This window comes from Pelodiscus sinensis, chromosome 14 (genome assembly GCF_052426305.1).
Source record: "Pelodiscus sinensis isolate ZL-2025 chromosome 14, ASM5242630v1, whole genome shotgun sequence".
In the NCBI taxonomy this organism is placed as follows: Eukaryota; Metazoa; Chordata; order Testudines; family Trionychidae; genus Pelodiscus; species Pelodiscus sinensis.
The window spans coordinates 13,795,069-13,813,066 of record NC_143065.1 but is presented as its reverse complement, the minus strand read 5'-3'; the positions used below and the strand labels follow the sequence as shown (position 1 = coordinate 13,813,066).

Genomic DNA, 17,998 nt, shown 5'->3' with positions numbered 1-17,998 from the left:
GACAGTCACCTGACACAGACAGGATGGAGCTGGCAGGCAGCAAGAGGCTGGGGTGTGCTCCTCGCGGGGCCATCTCAGCCTGGGGTATAGTGCTGAAGTCCGTGCACGAGGATGCACGTGCAGTGCCAGTCTGGGCCACACAGCCCCAGGAAGCTGCACCAGAGAACCTCTGGGCTCTTGCTCACAGGGCCTGGGGAGGCCTGCCACACTTCTGACACACAGGTGGGACACCCGCCCACCACAAACCACCACTAGAAGGAGGCTGGGGACATGGCCCCACACGCACACACACTCAGGAGTGCCGCACACAGCACCCGGGCATGCCTGCATGCTTGAGGCAGCACCCACACTCAGGGACAGCGCAACGAGGCGCAGGACCATCTACCACTAACACACACCTCCCCCCTACACCCTAACCCCTCTGCCCCAGCGGCCAGGGATACAAGTCCTCACCCCTTGGGACACCACCACTGCTGGACCCGGCATGTGTGCAGTACCGAGGCAAGCCCAGCTGGCCCGGGGACCCCCTCCTGCCCACAAGATCCCTGAGTGGCTGGCAACTTCCCAGCCTGCTTGTCCCCAGGATGTAGGGGTGGTGAGGCTGCTCCCCTGGGGACATCTGGGCTTCTGTAGGAAAGGGCCCGCTGTCCAGGCCACAGATGGCCTTGCTCCCAGTACATCACCTTCATCTGACCTAAGAACTGTCAGTTTCAGCTCACAGATGAGGGCAAGGCTTCAGGGACAGTGTCTCAAGGGATGACTGACCCATCTCTTTTCTCCTCAGGCAGACCAGCTGCCAAAGGGGAGTGGGCGACACCACCCGAGGCAGCCACCCAACACAGGGGGACCTGCAGGCACTGGAGAACGCAGGAGGAACTGCTGCAGGAGCGCATCTGCGTGTTCTGAGCCCTGCATGAGACATTGGACCAGAGGCTCCAGGAAGACATGCAATTGCAGAAAGAGACCAAGAGGGAGTGCACCATATGCACAGCCGTTCAGTCTCTCCTCACCCGCCTGGAGCCTGCTCCAGCTCCTGCTGCCGCTCCTGCTCCAGACCCAGCCCCAGCTCCTGGTCCTGCCCCACTTCCTATGCCTGACCCTATTTCAGCTCCACCTCCTGCTTCTCCCCCTAGCCTCCCCATGGCCCATGGTTGCCAAGATCCCTGCACACGAGGTGGTGAAATCAACTGCGCCAGTTGCCAATCCCAATCCCAGCCCTGAGCCTCCCCTTACCCTTCATTCCCCCCCTCCTTTCCCGCACTCTCCTCTCCCAGGATCTTTCCTCAGTCCCTCCCCAATTACTTTGACCCCAAATAAAAACCACACAGAGTTTATGGTTTCCAAAACTGTCTGTTTTAGTGTCTCTGCAGGGGAGGCAGGGAAAAAGGGGAAAGTAGGGGTGTTGGAGGACAGGCAGAGAGGGGCAAGGCAGTGGGGAGGCCCTGGGGAGAGTGTCACTGGGGTCCTTGTGAGGCACCCCCCCTTGATGGGCCTGCTGGATGACAGCTATGCGTGGCTGCTCAAAAGCCCTGCTGACCCGGCCTGCCTCTGCCCACCCACCCAGGGAGGAACGTCTCCCCCTTCCTCTCACAAATATTGTGGAGCACACATCACGCAGCCACCATTTGTGGGATGTTCTGCTCTCTTACGTCCAGCTGGGTGAGGAGGAATCTGAACCTCACCTTGAGATGCCCAGAGGCGTCCTCCACCAGCTGAGCCTGGCATTGAAGCGTTCCTTTGAGTGGTCAAGGTGGTTGATCTAGGGCTTCATGAGCCAGGGCAACAGAGGGCAGGCTGCATCCATCATGATACAGAGTGGCATGTCCGTGTCTCCAACACTGATGGTGCAGTTGGGGAAGAAAGTGCCGGCTTCCAGCTTCTGGAAGATGCTGGAGTTTTGGAACACCCAGACGTCATGCACCTTCCCCAACCACCCGATGTAGATATCAGTCAACTGCCCATGGTGTTTGATGAGGCCTGCAGGACCATGGAGAAGTACCCCTTGTGGCTGATAATAGACAAATGCCCAGTGGTCAGGGGCCTGGATGGGGATGTGGGTGCTGAGGTGGGTGACTCTGGGCAGCAGGACAGTGTTGACCTGTAGAAGAAACAAACAGAGAATCACTGAGGTGCCAGAGCCCTTGGGAAGTCCTCGAGCCCCGCCTTTCCCCCCACACATCAGGAGCAACCCCTTTGTAACCCATCCCCTAGCAAGGCTGTGTGAGGGCGGGACTGAAAAACCACCCAGGAAAGAGGGCTTCCCCCACCATCCCTTCCACCCCCAACCCCTCCTTTCCCTAGGGTTCCGCATCCTAGCAGTTCACCCCACTCCTGGGACAATAGCCCAAGAACGCCATACCTGCATGACGAGGGCCCCAATGGTCGACTTTTTGTTTTTCCTATTCCATTCCAGCTTGGCTTTCCCCTTGATATTTTTTACCCACTGCCTCTTCTAGTCTCCCCCTCCATTTTTTCCTTCTTCCACCCCGTCCCTTTCTTCCTTATTTATTTTGGTCCTGGACATCAAACTCTCTGGTCATCTGAAGAAGTGGGCTGTGCCCATGAAAGCTCATGATGCCATCTACATGTTTTATTAGTCTTTAAAGTGCTACCAGACCATTTGTTGTTTTTTTAAGTTTAAGATTACACAGTAAGGCTACGTCTACATTGGCCCCTTTTCCGGAAGGGGCATGTTAATTTCAGCGATCGTAATAGGGAAATCCGTGGGGGATTTAAATATCCCCCGCGGCATTTAAATAAAAATGTCCGCCGCTTTTTTCTGGCTTTTAGAAAAGCCGGAAAAGAGCGTCTACACTGGCCCCGATCCTCCGGAAAAAGCGCCCTTTTCCGGAGGATCTTATTCCTACTTCAAAGACATTTTTATTTAAATGCCGCGGGGGATATTTAAATCCCCCGCGGATTTCCCTATTACGATCGCTGAAATTAACATCCCCCTTCCGGAAAAGGGGCCAATGTAGACGAGCCCCACATGAGTATTAGAGCAGGGATCACAGTCTGGCTTCCAGTCCCCTGCTTATTCTGAGAAAGACTACTGAGTGAAATCTAAACTGAGTGTGAAGAGAAAAGGGTTCATTCCCAGCTATCTCCCTCACTCCTCCTGCTTTGGACCACGTGTGTAAGAAATCCCTTAGTTTAGCCAGAAAGGGGATGGTTTGATGAGATAACATGATCTTGATAACTAATTGACCATTCATTATCAGTGGTAAATAGGTCAATGGAGGGATGATAGGAGTTACTATAGAGAACTTTCTGGGTGTCTGGCTGGTGAGTCTTGCCCACATGCTCAGGGTTTAGCTGATCACCATATTTGGGGTCAGGAAGGAATTTTCCTCCAGGGTAGATTGGCAGAGGCCCTGGAGGTTTTTTGCCTTCCTCTGTAGCATGGGGTACAGATCACAGCTGGAGGATTCTCTGCATCTTGGGGTCTTCAAAGTATTTGAAGGTTTCAATATCTGAGATATCGGTGAGAGGATTATTCTAGGAGGGGTGGGTGAGATTCTATGGCCTGCACTGTGCAGGGGGTCAGACTAGATGATCATAATGGTCCCTTCTGACCTTAAAGTCTATGAGTCTATCATATTAGAGAGGTACTCTGGCCTAGTTAGTCCAGGCTCTAGCTCTAATATTAGTTCATATGTTCATTAATGACATGGAATTTGGTGTGGAGAGTCCTTCTATCAAATTTGCAGATTACACCCCATGCTGGGTGGGCAAAGTACTACATGTGTGGATTGGTACAGACATTGGTACAGACAATTTTATATTAACATGTTTAATAACTAATATTGAGGGGTTAAAGAGTATGGTGCACCTGGAGTTCAGAAGCAGAAGACTTTAATTCTTTAATTTAATGAAGCTTTTTATTGCATGGCCTAATGATAACCTATAAATGTAATCTCTCCCATTTGCATGGTCAATTTTTTTGATTGGGCTGTTAAACGTTTTATTTATTACTGTGTTTCTTTGAGAGTAAAGGTCTTGTAGTGGATTATTTTTTGTTAGATTCACAGTCTGTCATTAGGACACTATACCAATAAGTATGTGTTTGTTTTCTCAGCACACTGAAGGCAGCATTCGAGGTCCTAAAGCAACGTAAGTTTATATTCTCTCTTGCTATTCCTGCTGGAGTCCAGAGTGGCTGAATTTGTCGTGAGACCAAGCCATTTCTGAAGATGACAGATTTTCCATTCCATGTGTTTTACTGTTTGTTATTACACCCTTTACTACGCTAGCCCTCAGCGTAGGGAGGTGGATATTCACAGGGGATACATGTGTCCTCAGCTGCTCCACATTTAATCCAAATGTCCTTTCCCTAGTAGCATGGACGGTATCCACCACAGTCCACTTATAGAGGAAGGGACAAGCTCTCATCCCTGTTCCTTTGCTAACTCTCCTTCTTTCTGAATTCCTAAGAAAGCAAAGAGCCTTAAAGCTGTCTCCAGTGTAGGTCCTCAGGGCTCGGTACCAGGAACCATGCTTTCCCTCCTAGCTCATCCCCTTCATACAGAAGGGATTTTCTCCTCTTTTTGGTAACAGGATCCCTGCCCAGCACCAATTAGGAGTTGACCCATGACTGACACATAAACAAAAAGGACCAGCTGGCCAATCAGAATGCAGTATTAGACATTCAGCACAGCAGCAGACTAGTTTGCTGTGTGATGTTAGACAAATGATTTAAGGCAGCATGTCTGGCAATCAGGCTGTTTCGTTTTCTATACCTCAGTTCACTCCAGTATAGAGTTGGGATGGATGGTCATAGTTCTCCTGCAGTTGTAAGCTGCTTCAGATCCCCCCAGAGGAACCCCACTAAACAAAGGCACACCCAGCTCACTAGCACCCGGGGCAGATTGCAGTCTTCACCGTGGTCACAAGCTGGACACACTGATATCCCAGGGTCTAGCACACCCGGAGTGTGCCTCTGGGCTGCAGACTGTGCTCACACTCTCCAAGTAGGAATAATAATGGAATTTGCACCAATTTTTAGGCTGCTTCCTTACACTCTCATTCTTATCCGGTTTGAATTATTAACCCTCATCTAAGCCCCAGCTGTGTCAAAACAATGGGATTTGCATCCTCTTGTGCACCAAGTACAGTTTGTATACTCCTAACATGCAATGGCATAATTGCCTAGTCCACAATGGGGCATGGAATTCACGTGCCCCCTACAGCAGAGATCCAAAGGCCGAGGTTTTCAGATGTGGTGAGAGATTTAAGGTCACTCTCATTTTGAAAAGGCCCAGTTTTCAGAGAGGTGGGGGCTCAGCACGCTTTGATTTTGGACATTTTACAACTGAGCTTCGAAAGTAAGATAGTTCCCATCATTACTGAGCTCTGCCCATTTTCAGCCTCTCTAATTGTGTGGTAGTGCTGGGATGATCCTGCCAGGAAGTAGCTGACAAGAGAGACTGATGTCAAGAAATGAGATGGGTGGAAGGTGAACACAATGTGGCTAAGGGGCCTGGGTCTATAGGGAGGTCTAAAAGTAGCCATAGAGAGGGAAGAGAGGAAGCCCTTAAAAAAGAGAGACTGGAGGTGCATGGGGGGAATATGAAGAAATGAACGGGGGACAGCAAAAAATATTTCCATGCATGATCTTGGCATGTGTCACAACAACAGCAGTTCTGGCTCCAGGTATGTTGCAGGCATCAAGGAGATTAGATGAGTCCTATACTCATTTAATTGATAACACAGTGATCAGAACAAAAAGGGCACCTCTATACTTCAACACAAGATTGATGCTCCAGAGGTCAATCTTCTGGCATTTGATTTAGCTGGTCTAGTATAGACCTGTAAATCAAAGGCTAAGGGCAGCCCCTTCCGGCATCTGGTACTCCTTCTGCAAGGAGTAAGGGGAGCCAATGGGAGCATTTCCTCCTGTTGGCCTCCCACTATGCGGACACCACCACGGCTCAGCTTAAGGTAAGTTGACTCCAGCTACACATTTTGCATAGCTGAAGTTGCGTACCTTAAGCCGACCTGCCTGGTATAGAATAGACCAGGCCAAAAGGCCCTCCCTTACGTTTCTGCTATCTCCCAGTAAAATGCCTGCTGAAAAACCCGACTTTGTATTTATTAGCAGCCTTTTCATTGATTGTCTATAAATTCTCATCTTAGAAATTGAAAACGTAGGAAACTCTCATATCCAGCTGTCATTGATGCTGAAGGATGAACTGAAAGGAATAGAGGAATTCAGAGAGAGACAGAAGGAGCAACGAAAAAAGGTGAGGCGATAGAAGAATGGCTGGAGCAGATCAGACCAATGGCTGGCTCATTTATTCTGTATGTTGTCTCCAGTTGTGAGCTATGGGCACTTCAGCGCATGATAACCCGCCCTCCCCACCCTACCTCCCCCCAAAGGAAAGCTCTTAGCTAACTCAATACCAGGGGAAAATCTCTCTCTCTCTGATCCCAGCTGGTGATTAAATAATGCCCTGAACTATGAAGACTGAGAGCCCTTGTCACTTTCACTCTTCAGCTAATGTAACTGCAGTTGCTATTCTTATTCCTGTAAGTACTTAATCCCTTTTTAAACTCCTGCTAAGCAGGTTGTTTCAACAGTATCCTGCAAGAGCATTGCAACCCGCTGAAACTGAAGCACTAGCACAAGGTTGTGCATTGTGTTGAACTTGCATCCAAGGTAATAAGGTGATGAGCTTGTTAGAAATCTTGGAAAAAAGTTATATTCATCTAGTACTCCCTAGGTGTGTTGTTTTTTAAAAAAATTAATCTATCTGTAGTTAAGCCAGCTACCATTCCCTTTGACCTACCCACATTCAGCAGCCTTTTAACAAAGCATCTGCTAATTGAGTGAGAGTTTTGATTTTTAAACCCTCTCTGGTCCTCTGTGGGAATAAATAAAGGGCTTGGTGGCTTGCCCCACTGAAAGCAATGATGGTTTGTGGCAGCCCTGCAAAATTTCCACATCCCGCTCCCCTTTTAAAAAAGCAGGGCAAATCAATGTAGTTCCCAGTGTACCAACCTCATTGTCTCTGTACCACAAGATAGGTGGGAACTCAGGCCAATGAAGCACTTCAGCGTTTCAGAGTGAGTGGAAACGACCCTGTTTCTGACAGTGCCCTGGTCTGATTCCCACAGCTGCCTCACAACGCATATGTGATTTAGAGTCCAATTGTCACTTACTGGGCACACAACCTCCCCCTCTTTTCACTGAATTTTTAACGTGCTTCAGATTTACAATGGAACCCCATTTTCCTGATCTAATTGGGACCAGGAACAGATTGGATCATCAAAAATTGGAATAATCAGGAGAACTGACAAAGAGCTTTCTAGCCCTTATTTTAAGATGGAAGAAGGAAAAGGAGCTGATGGATAAAACCCCACCTTCCTGGAGCTCATTGTGGGCCATTATGGGTTCATTATGGGCTCATTAGGGAAGGGATTTTAGGGGCTGCAGCTGTATGCTGCAGATCTGTCTAGCAAAAGGGGGAGCTGCAGTTCAGTGCACCCCCCTTGGGCTGGAGCTATTTGTGTGGCTGGTAGGGGCACTTGTCTGCAGTCTCCATGCCTATCACTCCCATTGGCTGGGAATCGTGACCAATGGGAGCAATGTGGGTGGATCCTGCAAGCACAGAGCTGCCCGGTGCCCCCTGTTCCTTTCCTGGGATCTGTGCTAGGTAAGTACCCCAATCCTCTGCCCCTTCCCACCCAGACCCTGCACCCTCAGCCCCCTTGTATCCTACCTCCCCCATACTGCTCCTGCCCAAACCTTACTCCCCCACCCAACTCCTGCACCCTCCTTCCCATCCAGAACCCATACTCCCACCCCACTCTTCATCCTACTTCCTACACAGATCCTGCACCCCCACCTAACTCCTGAACCTTACCTCCTGCCCAGAGCTCACATCCTACCCTGCTCCCTGGCAGCCCCTTCTCATGCACTGAACTCCTCATTTTTCACCCACCCTAGAGCCTAGGAGGCCATAGTCCTAGGCCCCCAGAAGAGTTAATTTCTCCCTGACTGTCAGCCACTGACAGCTGGTGATTCAATTAATATGGAGAACCAGATAATGGAGGCTCAGTTAAACTGGTTTCTTAGCACCTTGTTCAGCTTGTGTATATGGTGGCTAGGGAAGCTAAACTTCAGCATTTAATTTTAATCACAGAAAAATGTAGATTTTTTTTTAAATCAAAGAATTTGGGGGAGGTTGATTATGGAAAACTAAGATTTCTGGTGCTCAGCCCAGGAAATTAGGTGAGAAGAATTACACTATGAAAATTTCATAACCTGAAACAAAGCCAGCTGCAGTCAGATCAAGTTCTGTTAGAAAGTCTATGTCATGGGAAGAGAGTTGTGTCTGGCTGCTGAATAGGAAAAGCTCTTGTTTTAAAGCTCGGAGCTGGGTATTTCAAGCCATGTGAAATTGAAGAAGAGGCTGAGACAATGCAGACTAGCTGATATGCTAATTAGATAGAATATAATCAGCCGACACGTAAAGAGATATGTTCTTCATCACAGAGAATTGGCTCAGGTTTGGAATGGCAAGGTGGGGCACTGACTGGTTTGTTTGCACAAACAGCAACGACTCAAGGTCCTACGGTTCTTGTGCTATTATGGAAAACTATGCTAGCAAAGCTAGTGCACAATGTGACTGGGTGTTGTGCCATATAAGCTTCTTAGGATAAAAGAGAAAATGAAGACACATCCTCTTGGCTATTAATGGAAGCCAGTGAAGCAATATTATCTTGGATTAGTTTTATTGTTGCATCCTGCATCATTTAAAAGGGTGTCAGTTACAAAAGCAACATCAAAACATTTTCTGCATTGGAATGTGGTTCTTAGAAATGGTGCGACAAATGCTCTTCTAATCCTGCCACTAAAAGGAGAAATGCTTAGTCCTGTGTGTTTCTTACAGTACGAGATTGCAATGGATCGTGTGCAAAAGAGCAAGGTGTCCCTTTATAAAAAAACAATGGAGGTAAGTTGTGAGGTTTACTGATACATTCATCCCATCACAAATGATGACTAATTAAAGTGGGAGTGTGAAACTTTCATCTCAGACAGTTCTTTAAAGGAATGTCAATAATGTTATGAAATGAAATAAAGAGAGTGTGTGATGCCAACCAATGAGGTTAAGATATGGAAGCTTGTTTTCCTCTACATCTAGTTAAAGATCTCATACAGCACCTTAAGAGTTAACTTTGAGTTACCTAGCCTTATGTCTGGTTTCAACAGTGTTTAGTCTAAGATTACTTTCCTGGGGTGGCCTACACAGCCTGCAGACCTGAAACTCAAGTGAGTTCCTAGGGGCTAATGCATCACCCCCATCAATGACAATTCGACAGGCCAAGTGCGACCTCAGGGTCACCTGTGCAACTCCAGTGTTATAAAGGATAGCAGAATGTGGCCCAACCCTTGCACTTAGATAGCAGTGATGAAGCATAGGCAGCAAGCTCCTCTGCTGGAGCTGTTAATTCGGGAAGACTAACCCAAGCGAAAAGCAGCATAAATGGTTTTTGTTGCTGAGGTCGGCATTTATGGCACTGGAACAAGCAGAGAGAGAAGCTCTGCTGATGAATTATTGCCAGGTCTATTACTAGGAAAATGGCAACATTTTAACCTCCACTCTGATAATGATGCCAGCTTCCATCACCAAAATATGTACTTTGTGTTTTCTCCCATGCTGCCCCTTCCCACAAGGGGCTCCCTGTCAAACCCTAAAACTGACTCCTCATTCTGCTCAGATTCCCTTCTTACAACTCCCCTTTTCATGATACCACAAGAAACCCTTAGTGACAGGCAACTGGTCTTATGAAGCCACTTCCTGCCACATGGACTGGTGCTGTTTCCTTAGGCTCTCTCAGGTTTGTTATATACACCTGGTGTTTCTTGTTACTTGTAAGCTTCTTGGGGAGGGGGAAGGCCTGCCTTTTGTGTGGGCAATTGTATCACACCTAGTCCAATGGAGTTCTGGGCTGCAACAACCAACTGTTTTAAACAGGACATTGCACCTAGTGTGGGCAAAGTAAGTCATGCTTAAAAGATGTGTTAAACTGGTCATGGTCAACGTTGTGGGAAGCCTTGGGAGCCGTTTTTTGGTGATATAAATGTAAATGAATGCCTGAGTGTTAGTCTGTAACTTTTAAAACAATGAGCTGTCCTGTGGCACTTTAGAGACTAATCCAAATATATAGAACCATGAGTTTTCATGGGCAAAACCTACTTCATCAGATGAATTGGAGTGGAAAATTACAGAAACCAAGAGATATATACAGGCAGTCCCCGGGTTATGTACAAAATAGGGACTGTAGGTTTGTTCTTAAGTTGAATTTGTATGTAAGTCAGAACTGGTACATATTGTAGGGGAAACTCTAGCGAAACATTTCTCCAGAGCTCAGTTTTATTCTCCCACACCTCACTTCCCTCAGTCCTTTATTCTAAAGCTGAGGTGTCTGCTGAGAAAAGCCGCTCCGCGTCTCCCAGGTCTGCTGGGGGGGGGGGGGGGCGCTAGCTTCGCATCTCCCTGGTCTGCTGGGGGGAAGCAGCTAGTGCGGGGTTGCCTCAACACGTTTGTAAGTAGGGATCCGATGTAAGTCAGATCCATGTAACCCGGGGACTGCCTGTATATAACCAGTAGAAGTACCTATCAGGACCTGTGTTAAAGAAGCTAATGAAATGGGCTGGATAGCTTTTGTTAAAGACAGGAAAAACTGGCTTTGTAATGTGCCAAACAGTATATTTGTTCCGCTTGTTTGCAAAAGAGATCATGTCACAGTGGAGTAGTTATCTAGCCAAAAAAGAAAACATTCTGTTGAATTTGTTTTCATGCAGTCAAAGAAGACCTACGAGCAGAAATGCAAGGATGCGGATGAGGCTGAGCATGTCTTTGAGAGAACAAGTGCTTCAGGCAACCAAAAGCAAACAGAGAAGGTATCTAAGACCACAGCGCTATTCAAGCAATGTTAGCAGACTGCTCTGTAGTTTTTGTAGTTACCGTACAGCAGAATGTAATGGAACAACCCACTTTTGCAACAAAGCTTGCCCATTTCAGAGGCTGCCTTGTGTTCTAATTAACACTGTACATTTTCTAGGAAATTTTCCTCCACATTTAGGTTCTGCCCTTTGAGCAATAAATAGAATTGGAACAAGTTCACAGTTGTCTGTATTTTTAAAGAGCCTGGGAGCCAAGAGCTTCAGTGAAGCAGTTGGTATGGCTTATCATTAGAATGCAAATCCATTTGCTTCCTAAATCCTAAGGGGAAACTTAATAGGTTTTTTTAAGCCTCGAATTATTCCTAAAAATGAAAGAAAACATCTGAAATGCATTAATCAGCTGTTTCTGCCTTTGGGTCCCATGTTAACCAAAGGAGGTACAGTAACTTACATTAAATGCCCTTTTTTTTATTAAGCATTCTCCTGGTAGGTCTTTAAATTTGCGAATTCTGATGAAACTAAAAATAGATCATTGAAAAGCAAGGCATTTCAATCCCTCATTACATCATCTTACTTTTTAGCTGACAATCCACTAACCTTTCATGAGAACATTTTACAGTGAAGCAGATGGAGAAAGAAAATGAACTCTCTTTTGCTCCATAAATTGAGTGCAGCAAAAACAGAGAGGATCCAAAATCATTTTTTCTGGGGCAGTGAGAAGAGAAAGAGCAATCTAAAAATGGCATCAGAAATATGCATTTTTCTACAGGTGATGTTCCAAAAATCTTCCACAAGTAATAAATTAATCTATGACAAAACTCCCATTGACTTACAGACACACACACACACACATACACCCCCCAGAAGTGACTAAGGAGGAAGATGCTGTGCTCAGTACATGTTTCCAGCCAGCAGCCTTGAAGAGTATGCCTGTTGGAATCACTAATCTGAACACTGCCTTGCAGGACTGACATGCAGAACGTCATACAGACTTTGAGCTTTGTACGTTAACATGTTGTGATCACCAGGCAAACCAGGAAGTGCTCGGATTCAATAGCCTACCTACATTTGAAAGTTTTAAAAGCTGTAATAAAAAGCATTTGCTAGGTTTCCCTGGGGTCATGATGGATGCTCCATCACTGACCATTTTTAAATCAAGCTTGAAAATCCTTCTCTAAGAGATTTGCTCTCAGAATGGTTGGGGGATGTTCTTTGCCTGTGTTATGCAGGCAGGTAGACTAGATCATCACAGTGGGCTCTTCTGATCTTGGAATCATGAATGTGTTATTGGACGCAGCCAGGAAACGTGCGTGTTCACAACAGATTTTAAAAGTCTGGGGCTGTGTCTAGACTGGCATGATTTTGCGCAAAAGCAATCGTTTTTGCGCAAAATCTTGCCACCTGTCTACATTGGCCGTGAGTATTTGTGCAAGAACACTGACTTTGTAATGTACAAAATCAGTGGTTCTTGCGCAAATACTTTGATGCTCCCACTCAGGGATAAGCCCTCTTGCACAAGTATTCTTGCGCAAGAGGCCAGTGTAGACAGCAACGTGAATTTCTTGCGCAAGAAAGCCCGATGGCTAAAATGGCCATCAGAGCTTTCTTGCGCAAGAGAGCGTCTACACTGGCACTGATGCTTTTGTGCAAAAGCAAATCTTTTATGCAAAGGCACATAGACGCTCTCTTGCGCAAATACTTTTAACGGAAAAACTTTTCCGTTAAAAGTATTTGCGCAAAATCATGCCAGTCTAGACGCAGCCTGACAGTGTTCCTTTAAAAAGCCTGGTTACTTCTCTCTGAATGGAACCCAAGAAACCCGTGATGAGGAATTGCAATTGTCATTTATTTCCATTAAAATTGAACATGCTCACAAATTCTCTATCAATGGGAACAAGTGTGGGACCAGATTCTTCACACACTGCTTTTGTAAAATAAAATAAGAAAATGAGGAAACATACAAGAAAATGGGAAGGGCTTAATTTCAGTGTTTTCTTTTTATATTTCAGAGTCAAAACAAAGCCAAACAATGCAAAGATGCAGCAAATGAAGCAGGTATTGGTCTACATACAGTCTTACACCCAGCTGATTTAGTGGTGTACTGTGGAAAGAAAAAACCCACCTATAAAGTGCAGATTCCTAAGGACTCCCAAACTAAACTAATGAAAGTGCTGTTGGGGGACCTGTCTACCACCTTAGACTCCCAGATTTACATTCTACTAAAGACAGATAAATCTGATGCTCATACATATGTTTATATATTGTACAATTTATTTAAAACACTTTAAATAAGTGCTTTCTTTTCTGTTGGTTCTTTTAACATTGTTTGGGTCTTCCATGCAAGGCAGGGATAGTTGCATGATTAAACATGGGCAAGCTAGTATGGCTTTGTTCTCCAGATCCAGCTATGGGTCTACACTCAGGCTACGTCTATACTACAAGTTTTCTTAGTAAAAAATATGCTAACGAGGGACTCATTTGCATGAGTCGCGATCTCATTTGTGTATTTTCTGCCGATCCGTTTTTGCCCTAGGGATTTTTGCGCAAAAATAAGTAGTGTGGACATTTCCAAAAGGGTGTTTTGTGCAAAAAGGAAACGTCCACACTGCTTGTTTTTATGGATCTTGCAGAAAAAGGAAGTTTTGTGCAAAAAGGAAACGTCCACGCTGCTTGTTTTTGCACAAAAACCCCCAGCACAAAAATGGATTGGCAGAAAATACGCAAATGAGATCGCAACTCATGCAAATGAGTCCCTCGTTAGCATATTTTTTGTCGAGAAAACTCGTAGTGTAGCCTTAGAGTACATCTGTAGGAGGTGGCCATGTGCTAGCTCAGCCTACAAACAGAAGTGTAACCGCAGCGGCACAAGTGGTGGCTCATACCCAAGGGGTTGGGTGGGATCGAACTTGGACAGCTAGCCTGACGGGCTGCCTGTTGCCCCTTACCATGATCTTTAGCATGCTAAATCAAGTCATATCTCCCAGCTGCCATGTATACACAGCCTCATGATCAGAAACAGGAAACTCACGTGCTCTGTGACTGAAGGGGAGCATTCTACCCTGGACCCTCACGAAAGGCTCCTCTGCCAGTGGGGTGGGTATTTGTGTGTCGTGCCTTATCCACCTGGTGCACTTCAGATAATGCAGTTCCACAGTATCAATCATGATTAACGATCCAAAGGCTGCTATCAACAGTTTCATTGTCCATCTGAGATGTTTGTGGTCAACTTGCAAACAAGTCAGAGAGATCATTCTCGCCAGTAAAAATAGCATGAGCTAATTCAGTCATCTTTCTGCATAATCCGGTTCTACTGTACTATAATCTGTAGAATGTATCTTAGGGCTATGTTCTGCCAAAGTAAAACCTCACCATACCTAGCAAGAGGAAATGTGGGGCGCTGCATTATTCTGTGTCGGTAGGGAAGTTTCTATTTCATGTCTCTGTTTCCAGAGAGGGTGTACAAGCAGTATATTGAACAGCTGGATAAGGCCCGAATAGAGTGGGAAAAGGAACATATCAGCACCTGTGAGGTAACTATTTTGACCTTTATAATCATTTGTGCATTTTTTTTTTTTACTCCACTCACATGTCCCAGTCCCAGATATACTGTTACCACTGAAGGATCTGATAGGAACTTTTGATGCTCTATGCTTATTAGACCAAAAGTGCACCTGCCATAAATATGGATTTAACGTTCAGCTGTTAACATTCTGACTTGCTTATTCTCCTCTTGCTTGCAAATTAAATTTAGGTGGCCAGATTCTGAGCCATACTTACAGCCAATTTCCACCAGCTGAGGATCTAACCCAGGTTGGAATACAAGATCCTGCTAGTTTTAGAGATGCTTTATTTAAATCAAAGCCAAGTTAAATCTATATCCCAAGCAACCCATTAGAAGCACCCATTTACAAAGTGCTCGAACACTGTTTTAACTCTGGGGGCCTCCAGTCCTTCTTAGCCCACAGAGAATCTGTTTGACTGCTTTTAATATACTTGCCAGGTATTTTTAACATCATCCCTGCCTCCCTGTAACTTGGTTTCTGGAATTGTCCCATAGCTGGCATGGCAACCATTCCACAGAAATTATTCAAAAAATCTGAAGTTTCCGCTAGGATTCACATTTTCCTCCTCCCCCACCCCTACCCTTTCTATCACAGCTATGCACACCCCAGACTGGAAGTGCGCTTCAGAACCCATAGCCTGCCCACTGCAGTTAATATAGATTTATCACTCTTCAGTGAATGGCAGTCATGTACCCCTTCTTCTAGAAGTGCTTGTGGGTAAATCCAAACCACTCCACTTCTAATGCAGTTCTAAACTATGTATAGAGATTGTATATAAAAACCAGCATCTCACCATGTGCATATTCAGTTGGCATGTCAAGTTCATCATCTACAACATAATAAATAGTGTTTGTTCTAATGACCTGACACACTTGTGAGCAATAGAATAGTTGTTATGCACGGCAAATGGTTTCTTATTTGCAGCTCTTAGCAGTAACCGATTCAACAGTGCTTAACTTTAGCCATATGCTTAAGTACTTTTGAGTTGCTGCTCCATATGAAGTACCCTCTCCCATCTCTTTCAATCTCTCTTTAAAAGCTATTTTTCCCAAGCATGCTTCCTACCCTTTTCTTTTTACCAGCTGATTTTTTCACACCCTTCCTCAATTGTTGTACTATGCCTTATCTCTTACATTATGAGATCTTTAGAGGGCAGGGAATATATCTTAGTATTTTATTAAACATTATATGTACATTTATGGTGGTATGGACACAAATAGTAATGAAAGAAGAGGGGAGCAGATGGCTAGAAGAGTTTGAGCTTGCTGCACCTTATGGAAAACTAACACATGCATTCTCTTTAGAAGAACAATTCAGCTTGGAGATCAGTTTTATTTCTGATTTTGTTGTTAACATTTATTTTAAAGATGTTCACCTGCTCACTTCTCCTCCTGAATTCACACGGGAAGCCCTCTCCCTGAAGGATTTATTACTTCAAGAAGAGGAAGAAAGGAGCAAGTGAACTCTGAAGAAACAAAAGCTCTGTTCTGCTATGCAAACAGTCTTAGAAATAAATGAAGAAACAATGCATGAATCCAACAAGTTCTACATACAGGCTATGTCTACACTGCAGATTTTTTGCACAAGAACTGTTTTGCACAAGAGTTCTTGCACAAAAGGTATTGCGCAACAGTGCGTCCACACTGCCATGTGCTTTTGCGCAAGAGCGTCCATGGCAGTGTGGACATTCTCTTGCACAAGAAAGCTCTGATGGCCATTTTAGCCATAGGAGTTTCTTGTGCAAGAAACCCCTGTTGCCCATCCACACTGCCTTCTTGCACAAGAGCTCTTGCGCAAGAGGGCTTATTCCTTATGGGGAAAGGAATAATTCTTGCACAGGAAGCCCTCTGGTCTGATGCCTTACTGTAAATTTACTTGTGCAAGAACACACGTGAAGTGTAGATGCTCTGCAAGTTTTTGCGCAAGAACGCCTGTTCTTGTGCAAAAAGCCAGCAGCATAGACATAGCCACAGTGTTTTTCCAAAGCTTTCCATTAGAGGATTACCTGTATTATAAATGCAAAAAGCTTGTCCCCTCATCTTGTTACAACAGGATTCTGGGTTCTAAATCCTTGGGATTATTTGCTATTCAAATCAGTGCCAGCCTCATCTCCTTTCTCCTCCTCTAATTTTTTGTCTGGGAAAAATGTTGTTAAAAGTTGTTTTAAAGCTCCTTGAAGCTGGGGAGTGTAATACTTAACACTCAACATCCTGTGTGAAATTACAGAAGTCTCCAAAACAAAGTACAGGTACATGATACCACTCAAATCAAAGGCACAGGTAAGAGTACTCAGGAATTTGAGCTATGTGGTTGGGAGTGGGGTTGCTGAGTATTGTTTTGGGTAAGGAGACAGAGAGACAGGCAAGAAAGTACAGAAACACCATGAGGCTAGGGTGAGTCTACACTAATGCTGCAATGTGATCTAAGATGCTAGTTCACTTACATAAGTTACGTAACTATTCAAAATAACTTTCTTACAGAACTCTACATGGCACTATGTTGGCAGGAGATGCTCTTCCGTCTACATAACTTCTGCCTCTCGGGGAGGTGGAGAACAGATGTTCCGGGAGAGCATTCTCCCATTGATGTAGCATGTCTTTACCAGACTTGCTAAATCGACACTGCTGCATTGATCATAACACTGTTGGTTTAGCTGATAGTGTAAATATGGCCCTTGTCTACACTGCAAAATGTTGCTGGTACAGGAATGCACCTGAAAGCCACTGAGTGCTCTCACCTATGAGAGTGCTTCTGTCTGCTTTGCTCGTGCCACACGGGGAGGAGATGAGTATAGCCAGGATAGCTACGCCAGCAAAGCGTGAGTCGTACTGACAAGCCCAGAGAAGGGGCAGAAAGCCAAACACAATCTAATCAAGCACACTATGTGTGGTTATGGACAAAGACTGGAGAGGGGCCTTTTGGGCTGAGGGCTAGCTAAAAGAGGCTTGGAGCAAGGATATCATCTCCCGTTTGGTTCCACTTGTGTTCAGGGAAACAGGACTTTGTACATTATTTCTAAGTAAATGTGATTGCATCAAAGGGTCTCTAACACCATCATCGATTTCTTCTTCCCAATTGCCCTGAATATTTAGCTAGATGCTTGAGTCAAATGGGGTAACAATATCTTAACTTAGTGAAATGTTGTATTGGGCTCATTTCTGTTGGTGAAAGAGACAAACATCTAAGCTTACACAGAACTCCTCTTTACTCGTGAGAAAGCTACTCAGAGTGAAATTAGAGAGATCAGTAAAAACCTAACATCTTCCATTTGCAATTTGAGTGACTATTTTTGTGATCAGTTTGTGTGATTTATTTTTAAGATCATCTTCTGTAGTGCATCCTGACTAAGCATGGTTCAGAATGGTCTGCAGGCACACAAACATTGCACAGGGTTTGCTTCTAGGTGCTGTTGCGTTACACATCTCTCTTTATATATAAACAAATATTCCTACAGGATGACAGAGTGACATCATCACATCACTCTGTGTCTCCTCCCCTAGCCTCCACGGACTCAGAAGGGGAG

General features: G+C 45.2%; 1 protein-coding gene across 4 annotated transcripts in view; it reads left to right on the top strand.

The window, feature by feature from the left end:
- PSTPIP1 (proline-serine-threonine phosphatase interacting protein 1) overlaps window positions 1-17,998 on the top strand; it is a 104,106-nt gene that overhangs the window by 68,980 nt on the left and 17,128 nt on the right. For 3 of the 4 annotated variants that reach the window (XM_075897378.2, XM_006126244.5, XM_075897377.2), the window contains exons 4-9: window positions 4,079-4,113; window positions 6,136-6,242; window positions 8,895-8,957; window positions 10,811-10,909; window positions 12,922-12,967; window positions 14,363-14,442. In XM_075897378.2, coding sequence (XP_075753493.1) covers window positions 4,079-4,113; window positions 6,136-6,242; window positions 8,895-8,957; window positions 10,811-10,909; window positions 12,922-12,967; window positions 14,363-14,442 — 430 coding nt within the window. The remainder of the gene's footprint in view (window positions 1-4,078; window positions 4,114-6,135; window positions 6,243-8,894; window positions 8,958-10,810; window positions 10,910-12,921; window positions 12,968-14,362; window positions 14,443-17,998) is intronic. The other variant, XM_075897379.2, reaches the window with a different exon arrangement.